Raw genomic sequence first — 17,611 nt, 5'->3', positions numbered from 1 at the left:
ACAACACAACTGGCTTTTCGGAAGCTTTTCTAACCAAGGCAAGTTCAATACATCGGTAGCCAATATCCTTTTTAAGAGAGATCAACAAAAACAACATTATATACACAAATAAAAAAGAGCCAACGGTACAAGGACGAATTCAATACACGTCCAAAGTAACCAGCCATAAGTAAATAAAACTACACCTAATAGCTTCTATTAGGATTTAAAAAAAAAAAGTAAATAAAACTACGCGAACACTACACTTTTTACTCAGCCGGAGGGGAGCGAGCCCGCTTCAGGCCTGACTTAGGAACAGCAGAGTTCAGGTTCCTAGATAAAGCAGCCACCGAATCGATGTATTCGGCTAACTCTGCCTTTGTTGCATCAGCCATTGACTCCATGGATTCCTTGAACTGGATTGCAGCATCCATAACCGCAATCACCTCATGAGCACAAAGCTGGGTTTCTTCTTCAGCCATCCTGATTGCATCTCTTAGTTTTGTTTCAGCACTCTATCAAAAAACAAAGGAACAGACTATTAGTTTACAATCAACAAACCTACAGACTAACATATTCCAAAAAATTTTGAAGAGCATTACCAGGGAAGGTAAACATTAAAAACCAGAAGAGTTTGAGAACCATGATAATTAGCAAAACAGCTATCAAAATAGAATAAAACTTGTCGAAACTTCATTAGTTTAGATATATCATGCATCAGACATGGAGCAGTTTCACAAGCATTTGGTCATCCATGGAGCCAATAAAAATGAACTGTCAATTTTCCAAATTAGCTCGATCTACAATCAATCAGTTTAAAGTTACATCAAATCCGATAGACGGTCTATTTAAAACTACAAAGAACATATCCGCATTTTTGTTTTTCTTGATTTTGATAAACTTGTCAGTTGTCACAATTATCAAATTAATTTATTATCAATATAACATATTTCATCAATCAATGGGTTCATTTGTGTTCATGTGATTGGGATAGCAATATACCATGCACTGGTACGATTAAAAATGTAAAACTCACAACATTATTAAAGACTAGAAGGAGATATTGTACATGGAGTTGGCTTGATTAAAAGAAAGAAAAAAAAGAAAGGTTGCATATTTCTGGGTCATTGAAAACTTTACTGTTCAGGTGGCTCCTCCAAACAAATACCAGCAAGTTAAATTATAATCACCTTCAAAAACTCTTGGGCCTCATTCTCGACGGAACTTAATTGATTCTCTTTCTCTGCCAAATAATCTGTCATTTTCTTTCTTTCAGCGGCACAAGTAGCTCTATGGTTCTCGACTTCATTTTTAACCAATCTCAAGCGGCCTTCGATCTACAAAGAAAAAAAGGCACTATAAGATCCTTTTGCAAAGATCTCTCAACATCTCTTACAGGTGGATCCTGCTCGACACATTTCCAAAGTTACTAAGAACAAAAATCAAGCATTCATTTTGTTTGTATTAAAGGGAAAAAAAAAAAGAGTAGATTTTCTAGAAAAATGGAAGTCCTGCTGTCCTACAATAAAACAACACCATTTTCCCAAAATAAAATTTGAATGAAGAACTACATATCAATCTCACATTAACAGCAACAATGAACCTGGAAATTCTGATTTCTATTTAGCACCAATTACTTAGTCATCAATTAACTTCAAATGAGGAAATCTTTCACTTCTTCTTTGTAGTTATTTGACTAAACCAGGTATTTTCCATGATGCTTGATAATTAGTTCAGTGGTCCAATTTTCTCTACTTGTAACCACAAGAAATATACATACCCAGATGCAAAAGAGAAAAATTGCCGGGTGTAATTTGCACAATAGTAGAAGGTAATGTGATTTTAGATAAGCTGGCCATGCTCAAGATATGCCCGCATTATGCCAGTTATTGTCCCAGTTAAAAAAATTATATAACAATATCTTGGCTGTATTGGTTAGATATTCACAATTTCACACATTCTTAAAGAAAAAATAACCTCATCCAATCTGTCTTGGAGAGCTGTAAGGAGCTGCTTCTTCTCTTTAGGAACCTTGCATTTATCTTGCAATTGCTCTTGCAATGCAATTGACTCCTCTTCCTTAGAAACGGATAAATTCTTTATTTCTTCTGTGAGCTTTTTTAGTTTGGGCTTAAGAGTAGTTCTGTAATCTGCACCAATAACCTCAACTGGGGTCGATCCCTTTACATTCAGCATGTACTTGAAATCTATTTCAAGCTTTAGCCTGGAAAGTTGGAAAAATTAAAGACAAAGTATAAGAGAGAAAGATTCAGCCATTATGCAAAATGAAAATTATGCTAGAACACAAATCAGGTTAACATAACTAAACTAACTGACAGTACTCTATCTACAACTGAATGCACACCTTAAACAAGGCACTATAATTAGGCAACAAATTTGAAACTATCTGACTTTAGAAAGCAATTATTTATCCAAACCTGCCTACTTTGTACTGCATGCAGATCCTAAAATTAGCTTAGATTGGAATCTGCTAAAATATATCTCTTAAGAAATTAAAATTTTCAAAAAATATAATTATATAGGTTAATAATTGGATCGTTTACAAGGGCCAAACAACTATACCAACATAAATAGGGGTAACAACAGGAACAGCATTATGCAGAACCAGGCAACATTAATTCAGAAACAGGAAAAAGGAGAGTCAGTTATCAGAACAATTAGGTTCTAATTTTGCTATTGGTTATCCGGAAATTCTACAAGTAACTTTTATCCAAAGTAAAGGTGTTGTTATGACTTATGATACCCAAAAAAAAAACTTACTTCTTAACAGCTAGATTGCACTGTTCAACAACAACCTCCATCTCATCTAACTCCTGCGCAATTGCAGCTTCTGTCTCCCACACCTTCTCGTCAGCTACACTCTTCGCATTCTTCGCTTCTTCAATATCCCTATCCAACAGTTGCATCTCCCGCTTCATCCTATCCATATCCCTTACACTCACCCCCTGCATGCCTATCCTCTTCTCCAGCTCAGCCTTCTCCTCTGACAGCCGTTTGTGTTCCTTGTTCTTCACCTCCAGTTCCTTCTTCAATACATTGCGTGTTTCCTCCATTTCACAGAGCCTTTGAGTCCAGCTCAACACCACTGCCTCAAATTTCTTCTTATCCTCAATTAGAAGCCCTCTCTTTTTCTCCATTTCCTCCCTCAAGGAAGGCCCACTCATTGCAGTGGCAAGCTTTGCTTCTAGATCCACAACATCCTTCTCCATCCCCTCAACCTGCTCAGCCGAGACATGCCTTTTGGCCCGCACCGTGGAAGCATATTCTTCGTCAAGCTCCTCTACAGCATTGTCATCACCAGAGAGAAACAGGGAGTAACTCTGAGTTAGATACGGTAATAAATCATTCGAAGTTGAACTAGGAGGTTCAGATTCAGAGAGGTGATCACTCACACGAGCAAACTGTGCAAGCCAGTAGAGCACAGCCAGAATCTTTGGCCAGGTATGAGGAGCACTGGGTGCCTTAAGAGCAGATTTGTTTATCTTAATAGGACAGTTGAGGATTTGAAGAAAGAAGAGAAGGTCATCCTCAAATCCCTTTTCATAGATGGGGTAGTCCAGGCGCTCAAGGAGGAATTTGAAGGCGGAGGCTATGTCACGGCCAGAGGGAAAAGGGGAGCTGAGGGAGAAAGGGGCATTGAGTTCGGCGAGGTAGGAGTTTAAGTAGGAGAGAGCCGACAACTGAGAGCCCCGGTCGGTGAGGATGTTGGAGGAGACGGAGAAACGCGTGCTAGTAGAGGAGTGTAGGCTACTGACGCTGGTAGCGTCGGAGTCGCGGCGGGCGCGGTCGAAAGCCCGCGACAAGTTCATCGACGGGACGCCGGAACTGGGAGGAGGTTGCGGAAGGCGCCGCGGCCCTGGCCTCATTTTTTCCGAACTAGGTTTTGGTCTGAGTGTAGTGTGGGTTTTAATTTTCCCGCTCGGCAGGGCGTGAGGCAGCCGTGAGCTTCTGAGAAGATTGAAACGTAATTTGAGGTTTCTTTTAAGAGTGATGCTTCTGTGCATGCAAGGATCTATTTGTAAAATGAACATATTTTTATTTTCAATGTTCAAACAGTCGATCCGAACCGTTCATCTTGTTCTCCATATTAATATGTGCCTGGAGACCAAATTTTACATTTTTCTGAAGTTTTTTACTATTTATTAAGATGAGTACAAAAAATATCAAATTCAGACCATTGAATGTTGTACCCATCTTAATAAATAGTAAAAAAATTCAAAAAAATGTAAAATTTGGTCTCCAAGCACATATTAATATGGAGAACAAGATGAACGGTTCGGATCGACTGTTTGAACATTGAAAATAAAAATATGTTTATTTTACAAATAGGTCCTTGTATGCACAGAAGCATTTGCCTTCTTTTAAAATTTGATCCCTTATTTAGAGCGTAGGTCCGATGCCCATAAGGACCGAATTCGTATCTCTGCATTAACTCAGAAAGGAATCTTTTTAAGTTAATGAATGCTGATCATCCGATTTATTTTAACATTCGTGTAGACTAGATTCGCACTAATATTGAAGACTCTCTATATCATAAGCAAAGGCCGGATTGACTCTGTTTAAAATCAGACGGTTGAGATTCATTAATTCAAAAGATTCCTTTTTAAGTTAATGCAGAGGATACGCACTCCATCGGACCTAGTTTGGTTTCGATTGCGGTAGGGGTTTGCTCTCGGGTAGGGGCAGGGCAGGCCGGGCATGAGCACGGGTAGAGGTTGGGCACGAATATCACAGGTAGACGGGTATCTAAGGCCGGGAATCCCGGATTTCTTTTTTCAAAAACCGGTGCCCTGTCCGTCCTATACCCGTGCCCGTTGTACCCTTGAGGGGCAGGGCAGTCTGGGTAGGCGGTCCGATTTTTTTTTTTTTTTTTTAACAGTGTTGTATAAATAAAATATTATTACGTATTTATAATTCGACTTTTAAAATTTGATAGTTCAATATCAAATAGTATATATATATATATACATAAAATTATCAAGTCATATCTTTATAATTCCTAAATAAATAAAATTTGTAACTTATATATAAAAATTATTCTTGCGAAAATTTATATGTTTATTCAGCTAAGTACAAATATATTTATTTATTTCTTTACCCGAGTCATTTTATTTTATTTTCAAATTCTCATTCTAATTATATAGTTTCATAATTTATTTATATCTCGAAATTTTTAGTTTACATTTTAAATTGATAATATATTTTCTAAATGTTCATTTTAAATTGATAATATATTTTATAAATATAAATTACTAATTATTTTAAAATAATATTGCTTAAATCAATTACTTTAAATATAAATTAAAATTACTAATTATTTCAAAACAATGTGGCTTAAATCAATTACTTTAAATATAAATCAAAATTACTAATTATTTTAAAACAATGTTACTTAAATCAATTACTTTAAAAGTCGATTTGAACCGTACATGTATATGTATATATAATATAGAGGTTGGTTACTCTACTTACATAAGCATATGAGGGTATATGCTTATAAGTTATTTTTTCGTTTTCAAAATCTAAAAAATCGATTTGAACCGTTAGATGTGATCTCTATATTGAAATGTGCTTGGAGACCAAATTTTATATTTTTTTGATTTTTTTTCACTATTTATTAAGCCACTTTAAAAATATCATTCGTTGTACGTCTACCGTCGAACGAAAACTTAAACTGGATTTTTGAGGTCCTAAACGACGTTTTTTTGAAATTCTGATGCTTCCGACTTTTCATTGGAGCAAAATCGGATCTGTCTCGTCCTCCCCTTTCCGAAAAGTCATCGTATGCGCAAATCCGACTTTTCTAGCCAAAATTATGGCTGTTTAAATTTTTTTTGAACGATAGTACTTTGAAAATTCATAACTAATTGTAGAAAAATTCAAATAAATTAAAATTTCTGTCAATTCTGTGTATTTTTTAATGCTCTACATGTTGGTGCATCACTTTTGCAGTTTAGTCTCTGTATCAATCCATACTTGCTGATTTACCAGCAGAGGTCAAATGCCGCATGCGCCGCATTTGATATACATATACATATTTAACCTTCTTAAAATATTTTTATGTTTTTCTTTAAATGCCGCATTTGATATTGTATATTTATAATATATGTATAAACATATGCATATGCATATACATATACATATAATATATGTTTATTTGTTTACATATTGAACATATTTATTAAAAAAAAATTATATATGGAGAATTGGGAGGAAATTTGGTTTAAATTTTGAATTTAAAAAAAAAAAAAAGGGTATTACGGGCACAGACACGGGTACACGAGTACACGGGCATGGGCACTAAGTGTTGGGTTTTGTGGAACGGTTCAAACCCATTTAATTAGCTTAAGCTGCGGAAAGAGTAAAACAAAAATTTTACATCTAACTTAAGCTACGGATTAAATGAATCAAGAAGATTCGTTTAATCCTATTTATAGATCTACTCCATAATTGATTTCCTAAAGCATTAAATCTATTTACAAATTAAATAGATTAATATAACAATTTATACCTTGATTCCAAATCTCAGTTGGAATGCAGACCGAGCGAGTAGAGCCTCACCAGGGATGGAATCGACTCGCAGTATCACACGTGTGATACCTCTATTGGTTATCCACCAGGACTAACCGGAGAGCGATTTACTTCTTCTGCCAAAAATACCGTAAACTGCGGAATTCTGCAAAAACACTATTCACCGAGAAAATGATGAAATAAATATATTTGTGTCCCGAAGTAACTCGGTTTTGCTTAAAAGCTAAACCGCAGGATTACACAAAATATATTATTTCCTAATCTCAAAATAACCGAAATCAAGGAAGAGAGAAAAACCGATTAACGAAGTAATCAGATTAACACGTGAATTAGTGAGTCTTTCTCTCTACCCCTACCCCTCTATTTATAGACTTTTGAGGAGGTTCGCAAAAGACCGAAATACCCCTCAAAACAAATATATTTACCAAAAGCCCTTGACACCTCATCCTTTTATCATGTGAAATGACCAAAATACCCTTGCCACCTCACATGACACATGTCAACACATGGGAAGTCGGCACCAAGGTAAAAAGACCATTTTACCCTTGGTCCATTAAGGCATGAATAGTGTTGGGCTTTGATTTTGGGCTTTGACTTTTGGGCTTTTAATTTTAATTAAGGCTTTGATTATTTTGGGCTTTTAAATCCATAATTCAAACCCATAATTAACAAATTAAAATCCAAATCAAATATATATAATTGTCATATACAATTATATTTCTTTTCGGTTGTTGTTCGGTAACTTTTATACAACGTAACGTGTACGTTTATAAATTAACCGTTGTTTCTGCTTGTCATTCTAAATGACATTTATAATTTAATTATATCATGTATAATTAATTATAACCATCTTAATATTAATTATAATCAATTTATAATTAATCAGTAAGATTCTCCGAGTAGCTCCTATATGGTGTGACCCAATAGGATCTGTGTTATGTTGGTAAACAGAGTTAAAACTGTTTTTAACTTCTATAATCATGGGTGGCGTCTGGCAACACATCATGACCATCCAATTACATAGATGATGCTGTACTGTACAATATCACGATCCAGTAAACAATTTACTTGTGTCAGTTCTTCTGTCTCATAGCTATCAGATCAGTTTCAAGGTAGATGTGTGTCATCCTTGGTAACTGTATCTTTTCTTGATCTTGAGTAGATTATCAAATATAATTACTCTTGTAATTATACCGCATGCAGATAATCTAACTCTATCAAGGGGCCCAGTGATGCTATAGCTCGTATAGAGATACGAGGGACAAATAGTATTCTTGGCAGACTATCACTTACTCAGCTAAGTTATATATATGGAAATGCTACCGTTATGGCTGCTTTTTACAGACAGCGTTAGATAACACTTACTCATATATATTTCTTAGTGGGAACGATAAATACCTCATACTGTAGAACTTTGACACTGAATGAAAACATAAATGACACGAACACAATTCTATTTAATGTTTCATTCGGGGTCTGTCAAATACCATGTTCCTAGAACATGTATCCATGTGATTAAAATGACATCTCGTGTCAGGTGGTTTGTAAAACTTAACCATCTTTTAATCCACATGCTAACCTTATCGCGGTAATTAGTGTTCCTGCTAATTACCTTGGTCAGTGACTTTTAATAGTATATATTATCTATATTATGGAGTTTCACAATTTCAGTCATGAACTCGAAATGATCCATAATTTCAATAATACTCAAGGCAACAAAATGATATATAAATAAACATTCAATTCATGAACAAAGCTTTATGATAATTTATCGTATTATTGACTTCTAGATTATTACAAACTAACACTAAGGGCACGAGTACATTTCGATCCAGGTATGGTCGGGTTTTTTCCCGAAAAGCCGTGCCCTGCCCGTCCTATACCCGTACCCGCCTATACCCGGGCAACGGGCACGGGCTGCCCTTCTCGGGTATTGTCAAACCACTAGCGACATTCACCACAAATTCAATCAAATTCAGATCAAACGGTCTGGTGACTTAACGAGTTAAATTTAAAATGGATTTGATGTACGCAGAAATCCGTTAACCACTAAAATTGGTAATCCATTTAAGATGTGTTGTGATAATTTAGACGAAGGTGACGATGAATGTGAAGATGCAGCTGAAAATGATTTCTCGAAATGGTGTTGAGGTAATTTTTCTCTATTTTTTTTTTATAATATGATTTTGTAATTTATAATGGATTATTAATTGATGAACCGTAGGTAGAGTATTTGGTCCCACCATCTTGACTGATACCGTGTACAAAGAAGGGGTTATCAGCTATTGTAAATAGAGTAATTTTGTAATAGATTATTAATTGATGAACTGTTGTTTTGCATATTATTAAATAAAATCTAAGTTATGCCAATGCTATGATAGGTCAGTATGTAGTTATGTAGCAATGCTTTGAATTATTTATAATACAACGAGCTTTTAAATAAGTGGTACCAGAATTATTTCTAACAGTATGTACCAATGCTTTGAATTAATTCTTCATTAAAGTTTTAGAAGACAACCTGATTGGTTCTATATATTTATATTTAGACTCCAACCACTGACTTATCTATTCTTTTAACATAAAGCCTCTTTGCGAAATAAGGTATGGAAATGGAATGCTCAAGCTGCTGGTGCCTCGGCTGTTCTGGTAGCTGACGATATGGATGGGCTTGCTATTCATTTTAAATTAGAGAATGTTCTTGTGTAATTTTTTTTAGTATTAAACCTATGTATTTTAGTGTTAAATTCTATTTTTTGTAATTTGATTGTGTATAGTGTTTGCATTTGTATGGTATTTTAGTGTTAAACTTGATGGTGTAGTATAACCTGATTGTGGTGTACTCGGTTTAAAACCAACATCAAGTTTTAAACCGAGTTATTTCTACACCAGAGCGCCGAGTTACTTCTACGAAGCCTCGTGTTATACTAAAGGCCTGCTAATGAGCGGGCCTTGGTACAACTCGGATCATCTCATTTTAAAGAAGAACAAAAGCCCAACTCGGACTCAGTTTTGAATCTCTTTTTACTCCCGCCCTTTCTCTCCCGCCCTTCCTCGCATGTCTATACAAAGACTAGAAGCAGCAGCAGCGAGAAAGATAAGAAGCAAGAGGAGAAGAAGAAGAAGAATAAGAAGAACTAAGAGAAGAAAGAGGAGGAGAAGGAGAAAGAGAAGAAACAGGTCAAGTTCCACACCTGCTGCCACAAAAGAGTATCCCTCACGACGGTTTAAGCCTTTAAGGTACAGTTTAGAACATTTATATCTTTGGTATTATAAAAGTTTCTAATTTGAAATGACATTTTTTAGATCCTACCGATCTTTCCAACAATTAAAAAACCTCTCTTTCTTTTTATTAATTTCTACAGAAAAAATGGAGAAGGAGCAGGAGCAGAACGAGAAGAAGCAGCAGAAGAGCAGAAGGAGGAGGAGGAAGAGGAGAAGCAAGGAGCAGGAGGAGAAGATGGAGATGGAAATGCAAATTAATTGCCAACCGACGGAGGCACTCGTCACGGGAGGTGATCAACAGCTTCAGTCGGAAGAACACATAGTGGACATTCCGGAGCAGCAAATCACAGACCCTGAAGCTGCTGAGGACAGCCTTTTCATGCGTTACTCAGGCTGCCTCTCCTTCCTTGAAAATTTCATCTTAGGCTCTAATCAAGGAAATCAAATCTGGCGGCTGAGGTTGCTCTCTGGTATCTCCCTTTACATAGCCACAGTGGCCGGTTTTTTCCTATGTTTAATATATCCATTTACTCTGTTTATTTATTTTTTTCTATTTACCCGTAGAGCTAATAATTCACAATTAAGTGTTATCAGAATTTACCTTTTCTAATTATACCCTCTCTTATTCATTAAGTTTTTATGATTTAATGGAAATTGTGAATCATCCATAACATGCTCCTAAATAAATCACATATTGCGACGGCTAGCTAACCATAATAAATGCTCATTTCGTTTCTGCTGCATTTAAGAAATATGTAAATCAATCTTCAGCCTAAAGGTAATGAGTAAGAAATGATTTGGTATTATTATTATTTGTGGTTCTTTTTTGTGGGTGGTTGATTAAAAAGAAATTAAATGTGTTTTAATTAAAAGGCACCAAAACCTGTTGGTGCAGGAGGAGAAGATAGAGCGGGAAAACAGGGACACTAGAAAAACAAGAGAGAACACTGGAGAGCGCAAGAAAAGGAGACCAGTTAAATTCTTAACAGAAAAGGGTATTTTTGTCCTTAAAAATTTTAACTAGAGATTTAACTACAGTTAACTCCGTAGTTACTTTGTAATGAGTAAAAAAGAAGAGTTCTAAGAGTGCAGAGGTAAAGTAGATAAAATCAGATTTGTAGGGGTATAATAGAAATTAGAGAAATACGTTAAGGATATACGTACGGGAAATTAACCCTAGATAGAAGTACATATTTGATCTTTTTCTTTCTTTTCCTTTTAAAATATGAAGACCCTTTTCATTTCTAGGAAAGTATTTCTTTGGGATGTTATAAATTTTGAAGATTAAAATGTCGGTTATGTAAAATAAATATTAACATTTTGTTTATGCATATTGTCTATTGAGTTTCAGAGAAATGTGCTGAGAATTTGAGTACCCGAGAGCAATCACACAACACAGAAAGAAAAAAAATTGAGAAAAATCACAAACAGAACACAGATTTTACGTGGGAAACCCTCTAGGGAAAAAAATCCACGGCCGCTCGCCAAACAAAATTCACTATTTCTCAAAGTCAGTTACAACCGAATTACAGAGAGATTTAATGTATAAAATAAAAGATAAACCCAATGAAAGGGTGCAATAAAGAAGGCTAATCTGGACCGTTCATCTTGATCGGTAATTAGACTAATCTGGGCCGTCGGTTAAAGGATTTTCATGCAATTTGACTTCTCAGAATTAAAATTCTCCGGGCTCAACAGGTGCTTCATAGCCTCAGACACCGCTCGCAGGGGACTGCCGCCCCCCTGCCACCCCCCACATAATCCTAAAATCAGTCCCACATACATAACAAAATGTTATTCTGAATTTTTTTGCAAATGACTAGCAGCTGGTACCTAATCCATCCTAGACAGTTATAATAGTAGTTACCAGTACCGGGCTTGACTAGGGTAGAACAAGCTAGCTACTAGCTAGTATGTTCTAATAGTGCGAACCAAATATATGAAGTATTAGGTCTTTTGATTTATTCTAGTGTTGCTATTTTTCTGCATATAGGTTCAACATGACGAGCTGATGCTGGACGGGAACCCGAGGTTGATACTGGCACCATTTGTCACGACACGTATGGAGCCGGAGAGTGACAAGCTCTTTATAGCGGCCATCAACAAGAACTACGCTGATAGGGACGGAACTAGAAAATTTACATTGCAGGGGCTAAAACATAAAATAAATAATTTGTGATAGATAGAAGTGGAATTCTTAACCACTAAACTATAAGCACACATTTAGCATTTTACGAGTAGTGCTGAACCATATATATATAAAAAAAAAAGAGAATAAAATGCAATTAATTTTCAATGTACATAATTTAAATTTTGAAACTATAGGGGTGGCTAAGCACCTCTATAATTGGTTGTAGATCTGCCCCTGTATATTGACATGGATGAGAATTTTGTCACAACCGAACTTCAGGTAATGTAATTGACTAATTGTATTCACTTATTTTGATTAAATTTTCTCTGTTAATCTGATCTTAGCTGCTACAAACAAATTCTGTACTTTATGAAGAAAATGCATTTGAATGGATGAGAAAAGTGGTTTTATCGCACTGTTCACTGTAAGAAATTTTATTTTCTAATGTATCCTTTACTGAATTTGCATTTGAAAAGTTTCCTGTTAGTCTGTGAAGAAGGATGTAAAATGAATAAATGACAAAATATATATCAGTAAATTATTTAACTAATTTGTCTTTTCTTATGCAGAATCGATGCATTATCATGATTCCTCACCTGTTCTATGCCCAAATTGAAGTGGGGACAGTCGGGTTGTCAGAGGCGATAATGCTTGTTGGATTAGATTTTAAGATGACTTGATCGTAACAAATCAAAATTGAGTGACTAATTGATGACAAAGTACAAAGTTTAGTGATCTTTGACGAAATTTACCTTAAACTATAAAGTATACTTCTATAATTTTGATTTTTTTTAATTTTATTTTGAAAAATTTGATGTAAATAGCTACGTGTAATTCTATAGGATAAAGTGAATGGATTAGGATATGAGATTGCTGAGAAATTACTCAAGATAAAAAGAGACACCAACATGATCGGATCTCAGTCAAGATTTTTTCAGTTTGCAAGATGTGCTCAAATGATGAATTGAGCAAAGACCTATTCATGCCAATGGAGGCTGAAGAACTTACTCAGTGGATAGAATTAATTTTCAAGAAATCATGCCTAATTTCAGTTAATTTACAATATTTTGCATTATGTTTTAGCGTTATGTTAGAATTAGGTTAGAATTATGTATGAGCACCGTTAACTTTATCTTTATTTCAGTTGCTATGATGATAATTTTTGTTGTTTTTTTATTTATTACTTGAATTACTCTATCATGTTCATTTCATATTTTTTTTTTTGTTGTTACTGTTTCCTGTTTCTATATGTTTCATGCTTTCTGGTACTAATTCTACCAGTAAGTTAAAAACGAATAGTAACACACCGAACCAGTACCGGCCTGTTAAGGCCCAAATATCAGAACAGTATCTTAGCCCTTTAAGCTTCCAAAGTCGGGCCCCAGGCCCAAATGATCACGACGACCTAGAACTGGTTCGGATATATCAACGAAAAGGCAATACGAAAATCACAGCACAAGTCGACGATTTTGAAGGTGGATATGACCTCCCGAGCAGCCAACCGACGGAGGCGATCAACAGCCTCAGTTGGAAGATCACATAATCTTGTGTAGCGCATCTGCTCGCTGAAAAGGCTGTCTTTTCAAATCAAAGAAATCAAATCTGGCTGTTGAGATCGCTCTCTGCCACCTGCCTTTACATAGCCGCAGTGGTCGATCGGTTTTCTCTGACACCTCTCAACCAATTGATCGCTTTAAGATTCGCGCAGCACCAATCTCAAAACCCCCAGGTTCCATTTGCTGTTGCGGCGTTTAGTCTTTTTATCAGCTAATAGGTCAAGATAATTGCTAAGAGGATATTTGAATCAATGTCAAATTTCATATCGAATTTTTCTTTAGAAATACAACAATAATCCAGATACAATCCTTAGCTACAAAAACAATTTCATTAGCTTCTTTTTGGTGCAAAAGTAGATGGGAAAATATGTTCTTTAAATTTACACTTGTTCTTCCTTTTGATACACAGGAATTTGCATCTCTTTTAGACACAGTGGATGGAGAGCAGGAGGCTATGGAACAAACGTCTGGAACTGATCGACAGGCTGAAGATATTGGCTGAACTTTAATTGAATATTACTTAGAATAAAATCAGTTTTTGTGTCAAAACTCTATTATGTGTTTTGTAGTTGTTTTGATGTAACCTGGTACTGGTTTTGTGGTACCTTTAGGGTTTTCTAGTAAGTGCTTGTTTTGATGCTTTAGGTTTTTCTTATTCATTTCTGTGGAAATGGTTTTACTTAGTCGTTTAATGCTTTAGGTTTTATACATATCTTTGTAATTCTGGTTTCTATAAATGAAATCAGTGAGGCAATGAATCCGTATCCTCTTAGGTATTGCAGAGGATTACCCTCACTTTACGGTTTGAGATTAAATCTCAACTAGTTTGGGATTCGGGTCACCATAGGGGCAGTATTTTTGGGCTTTGAGATTCGTGCCAAGTTAAAAAGAACAGTCCAGATCTAGTAATTGTAAAAGATTCCCTTGTCAGGTATTAGAGAGGATGTGAATTCTGAGGCAATGACCTAACTTTAATAAAAAAAAAAAGTTCATATCAGATTAGTATTTTTATACTTTAAAGTGTATTACTCTGTGTGTGTATTAGTTTCAGATTATTTTTTTTCTTTTATAATGCTCATTTCATTTTTCTGTATAAATAAGTACAATATTAAATATGTTTTGTCACAATTTTTTTATTTGCCTATTTCTTTTTGTGATATGATCCTTAAAATGTGTGCTAACAACGACAACAATGTAGGTGGCAGAGCTTTTTCACTGCTCCAGTTTTGCCTCTAGCTTTGTGCAAGGTTGTCTTCCCAGGTGCGTATCATGTGGATTTTTTTTTAAATAGAATTTCTTTAAATTATTTCAACGGAACAAGTCTTCGTCGGGCGAATTTTCGAAAACTAGTCTCCATCGATTCCTAGAATCGATGGAGCAAAAAAATCTCAATCTACACTGGTCTGTAGGACCGGTGGAGCCAATATTTACCTCGCCACAGATATGCTACACCAAGACCACACCAAAACCTCCACCGATCCACAGGATCGGTGTAGCTTCAAAAAACACCTCCACCGGTCCTGTAGACCGGTGTAGGTTTAAGATTTATAACTCCCAACGGATCCATATCTGCTGCTTTCAAAAAGCATCCTCCTTTTCTCTTATTTTAACCATTGGATTACTTTCAAAGGTGAAAATTTATCTTCACTGTTATAATATTGTTTTTATGGTCTGCCCATCACCTCATCTTGCTTAAAAGAAGCTCACGTGCACTTCTTTCTTTCACGTGCCATTAATTTCCCTTCTCTCCCAAGCTTTTCATTTTGAGTTTATTTCACCATCGCTACTTTTCAGATTGTACTATTTTTTTTTTTTAGGGAAAGCCCTTAGGCTTCAGATTGTAGTATTGTACTAAGCTAAGCACAGACGAGGTGTTCTCTCTCGTCGCAACATAATGGTACAGGCGTGTAATAATGAAGCTCTTTCTGATTGAGGATTAGATTGATTAGCAAGTTGACTAGTCAATAGAATGGTTAGTTTGATATTAAAACCCAACTGAATTATATTAGCTAGAAGGTTCAGTTAGAAGCACAATGAAACACGGCTGTAATTAGTACAGGGCTTATATAAGGAGCCTATATTATAACAGGGAGATTCAATCAAGAAATAAAGTTCATTCTTTGTATTCTTCTTCTTTGTTTGTAAACATGGCGGAGGCTCATTCTTTGTATTCTTCAATTTAAATTACCTAATTACCTTCACTTTAGCAAGACGAGGCACTTATTTCTGTTTGATTGAATCAAATAGAGATTCTTATTTAAATTCTTAGAAGAAACAAGAATCAAGGGATCAGCAGATCAGCTGTGGGTTGAAATTCGGAATCAAGGCTCCATCGATCCTAGGGATTGGTGGAGGTATAGATGAGGGATTTTCTGTGACGAGGGTATCGACTGGTGCAAAACAGGCTCCACTGGTCTCTAGGACCGGTGTAGGTTAGATTATTTTTGCTCCACCGATCTTAGGAATTGGTGGAGACTAGTTTTCGAAAATTCATCCAAAAAAGACTTGTTTCGTTGAAATAATTTAAATGAATACTATTTTAAAAAAAAATCTATCATGTGTGTAGGCTGGTACCGGCCAGTTTTAACTTAAGATTGAATGATGTTCAAGTTGCTGTTTTCCTCAGAAAAAAAAAAAAGATAATAAGAAGAAGACAAAAAGGTAAAAGAAAAAGAAACTCAAGTTGCTGGTGTATGTTTACAGGAGAAAGAGAGAAATTAACTGGAATGGTTTTCACATCAAAAAAAAAAATGGAATTGTTTGAAACAGTACCATCTCGGTATGACGATTGTTGAGTTATAGATAGAAGTAGGGTAAATTTTGTCAGAGGTCACTAAACTGTTTTTTGTCGTGAATTGATCACTCAATTTTGATTTGTTTCTCGGTAGTCACTGAACTTTGTATTTGTTTCGATTAAGTCACTTTTTCCATTAAAAAAATTAACAGAAGTGATGTGGACTCTAACTCACCTGTTTATGACCAATTTGTTCAAGGTTTTTTGAGACGTGAAATATTTCTATCCATCAGCCATTCCGGACATTTTTTTTAATAACCCAAAATAAAAATATTTTTACCAAAATAACCCAAAATTCTGAGCCTTTTCAAATCTGACCAAACTGCCAGGATCCTTGGCGGTCCACTTCTATAGCAGACCGTCATGGATACGGGCGGTCCGCTAGGGACCAGACCGCTGGTAGCCCTGGCGGTCCACTAGCTGTCCTACAAAATCAGCATTTTCTCTCTCCAGCACACACTGCAAAGAAGGAGAAAGAGAGAGCGCAAGCGATTGTTTGGGCGATTTCAGACGATTTTCTAGGCGACTAAATCTACAGGTAATTTTTTTTTCATTCATTTGTAATTATTTTATAATTAGTCTATGTTTGTGGTTCTGTTGAACATGATGGACAATAGCGAAAGAGGTACTCATGCTGCCAAATGTCACTGTAATGCAATACTTCTTTTGAAAAGAGTTGGTGTCAAATATCCCATTGAAAATCCACCCCTTTCAGACGATGACTTTGTTGAAAATCCATATGGATATGGTCTGAAAAAAAAAAATCGTGAAGACCCTCCAACCCCAGAGTTTGTTCCATGTACTTATACTAGTAAGGCGAGCACATCGTCGGGTGTCACCAATCAGAAGCCGGCGGCTAAGAATACTGCTGTTAAGAATCCGGCTGCTAAAAAGTCAGTTGGTAAGAAGCCGACTGCTAAGAAATAGGATTTTAAATTCGTCAATTTAGTTTTTCCGTTGTGAGATGTTTCTTAATGTATTTTATCATCTTGTCAGACAATTTATCATTTATCTCTGAATTAATTATTGAATATGCTAGATAATATAACTATAGTTCTAAAGTAGTCTAACATAGTCTAACAAGTAAAGTTCACGAATACAATTAAAGTTCAATGATACAACTGAAGTTCACCAATATTCATAACTTAGTTCAAACCAAACAGAATAAGTTCACCCAAGCAAAATAATAAGTTCATCTTTCACGACGTCGGAATAAACCCAATAGAGGAGAAGATTTTCTGGTGCCAGCTGCAGGTGCGGCAGTACCTGTAGACCCTTGGCTACTAGATGATTGGGTCGCAAGAGGTGGTTGTGTTCTACCAGTTGCTTCAGCAACAACTCTCGCATTTTTTCTTTCATTGTGTTCGTTTATGGCAT

General features: G+C 35.7%; 2 protein-coding genes and 1 long non-coding RNA gene across 3 annotated transcripts; 2 read left to right on the top strand and 1 right to left on the bottom strand.

Annotated features, from left to right (window-relative positions):
• Window positions 1-10: 10 nt before the first annotated feature.
• On the bottom strand, window positions 11-3,929 carry LOC144573682 (kinetochore protein NDC80 homolog). Its single transcript, XM_078323459.1, has 5 exons — window positions 2,761-3,929; window positions 1,957-2,203; window positions 1,170-1,316; window positions 246-494; window positions 11-195 (listed from the first exon to the last, which is right to left on the bottom strand). Exons 1-4 carry the CDS (start codon window positions 3,864-3,866, stop codon window positions 249-251), a joined length of 1,746 nt encoding a protein of 581 aa, XP_078179585.1. The 5' UTR covers window positions 3,867-3,929; the 3' UTR covers window positions 11-195; window positions 246-248.
• A 5,969-nt stretch (window positions 3,930-9,898) lies between these two features.
• LOC144573646 (uncharacterized) lies at window positions 9,899-14,708 on the top strand. The gene is made up of 3 exons (XM_078323421.1): window positions 9,899-10,212; window positions 13,499-13,613; window positions 13,850-14,708. Exons 1-3 carry the CDS (start codon window positions 9,899-9,901, stop codon window positions 13,940-13,942), a joined length of 522 nt encoding a protein of 173 aa, XP_078179547.1. The 3' UTR covers window positions 13,943-14,708.
• On the top strand, window positions 10,289-12,008 carry LOC144573598 (uncharacterized). Its single transcript, XR_013518041.1, has 2 exons — window positions 10,289-10,748; window positions 11,747-12,008. It is a non-coding gene; the product is annotated as an uncharacterized LOC144573598 (long non-coding RNA).
• Window positions 14,709-17,611: the final 2,903 nt, after the last annotated feature.

This window comes from Carex rostrata, chromosome 21 (genome assembly GCF_964058835.1).
Source record: "Carex rostrata chromosome 21, lpCarRost1.2, whole genome shotgun sequence".
Lineage (NCBI taxonomy): Eukaryota > Viridiplantae > Streptophyta > Magnoliopsida > Poales > Cyperaceae > Carex > Carex rostrata.
The sequence above is the reverse complement of the archived record's forward strand: the minus strand, read 5'-3'. Positions and strand labels throughout refer to the sequence as shown.

Bases quoted from the DNA above. Each gene is read 5' to 3' on its own strand.
- LOC144573682 (XM_078323459.1), bottom strand. From the start codon at position 3,866: ATGAGGCCAGGGCCGCGGCGCCTTCCGCAACCTCCTCCCAGTTCCGGC. The intron at 2,204-2,760 runs GTAAGTTTTTTT...CCAACTTTCCAG, and splicing joins TGCAATCTAGCTGTTAAGAA to GCTAAAGCTTGAAATAGATT. The intron at 1,317-1,956 runs GTTATTTTTTCT...TTTTCTTTGTAG, and splicing joins TCCAAGACAGATTGGATGAG to ATCGAAGGCCGCTTGAGATT.
- LOC144573646 (XM_078323421.1), top strand. From the start codon at position 9,899: ATGGAGAAGGAGCAGGAGCAGAACGAGAAGAAGCAGCAGAAGAGCAGA. The intron at 10,213-13,498 runs GTTGCTCTCTGG...CTGGCTGTTGAG, and splicing joins AATCAAATCTGGCGGCTGAG to ATCGCTCTCTGCCACCTGCC. The intron at 13,614-13,849 runs GTTCCATTTGCT...TTTGATACACAG, and splicing joins ACCAATCTCAAAACCCCCAG to GAATTTGCATCTCTTTTAGA.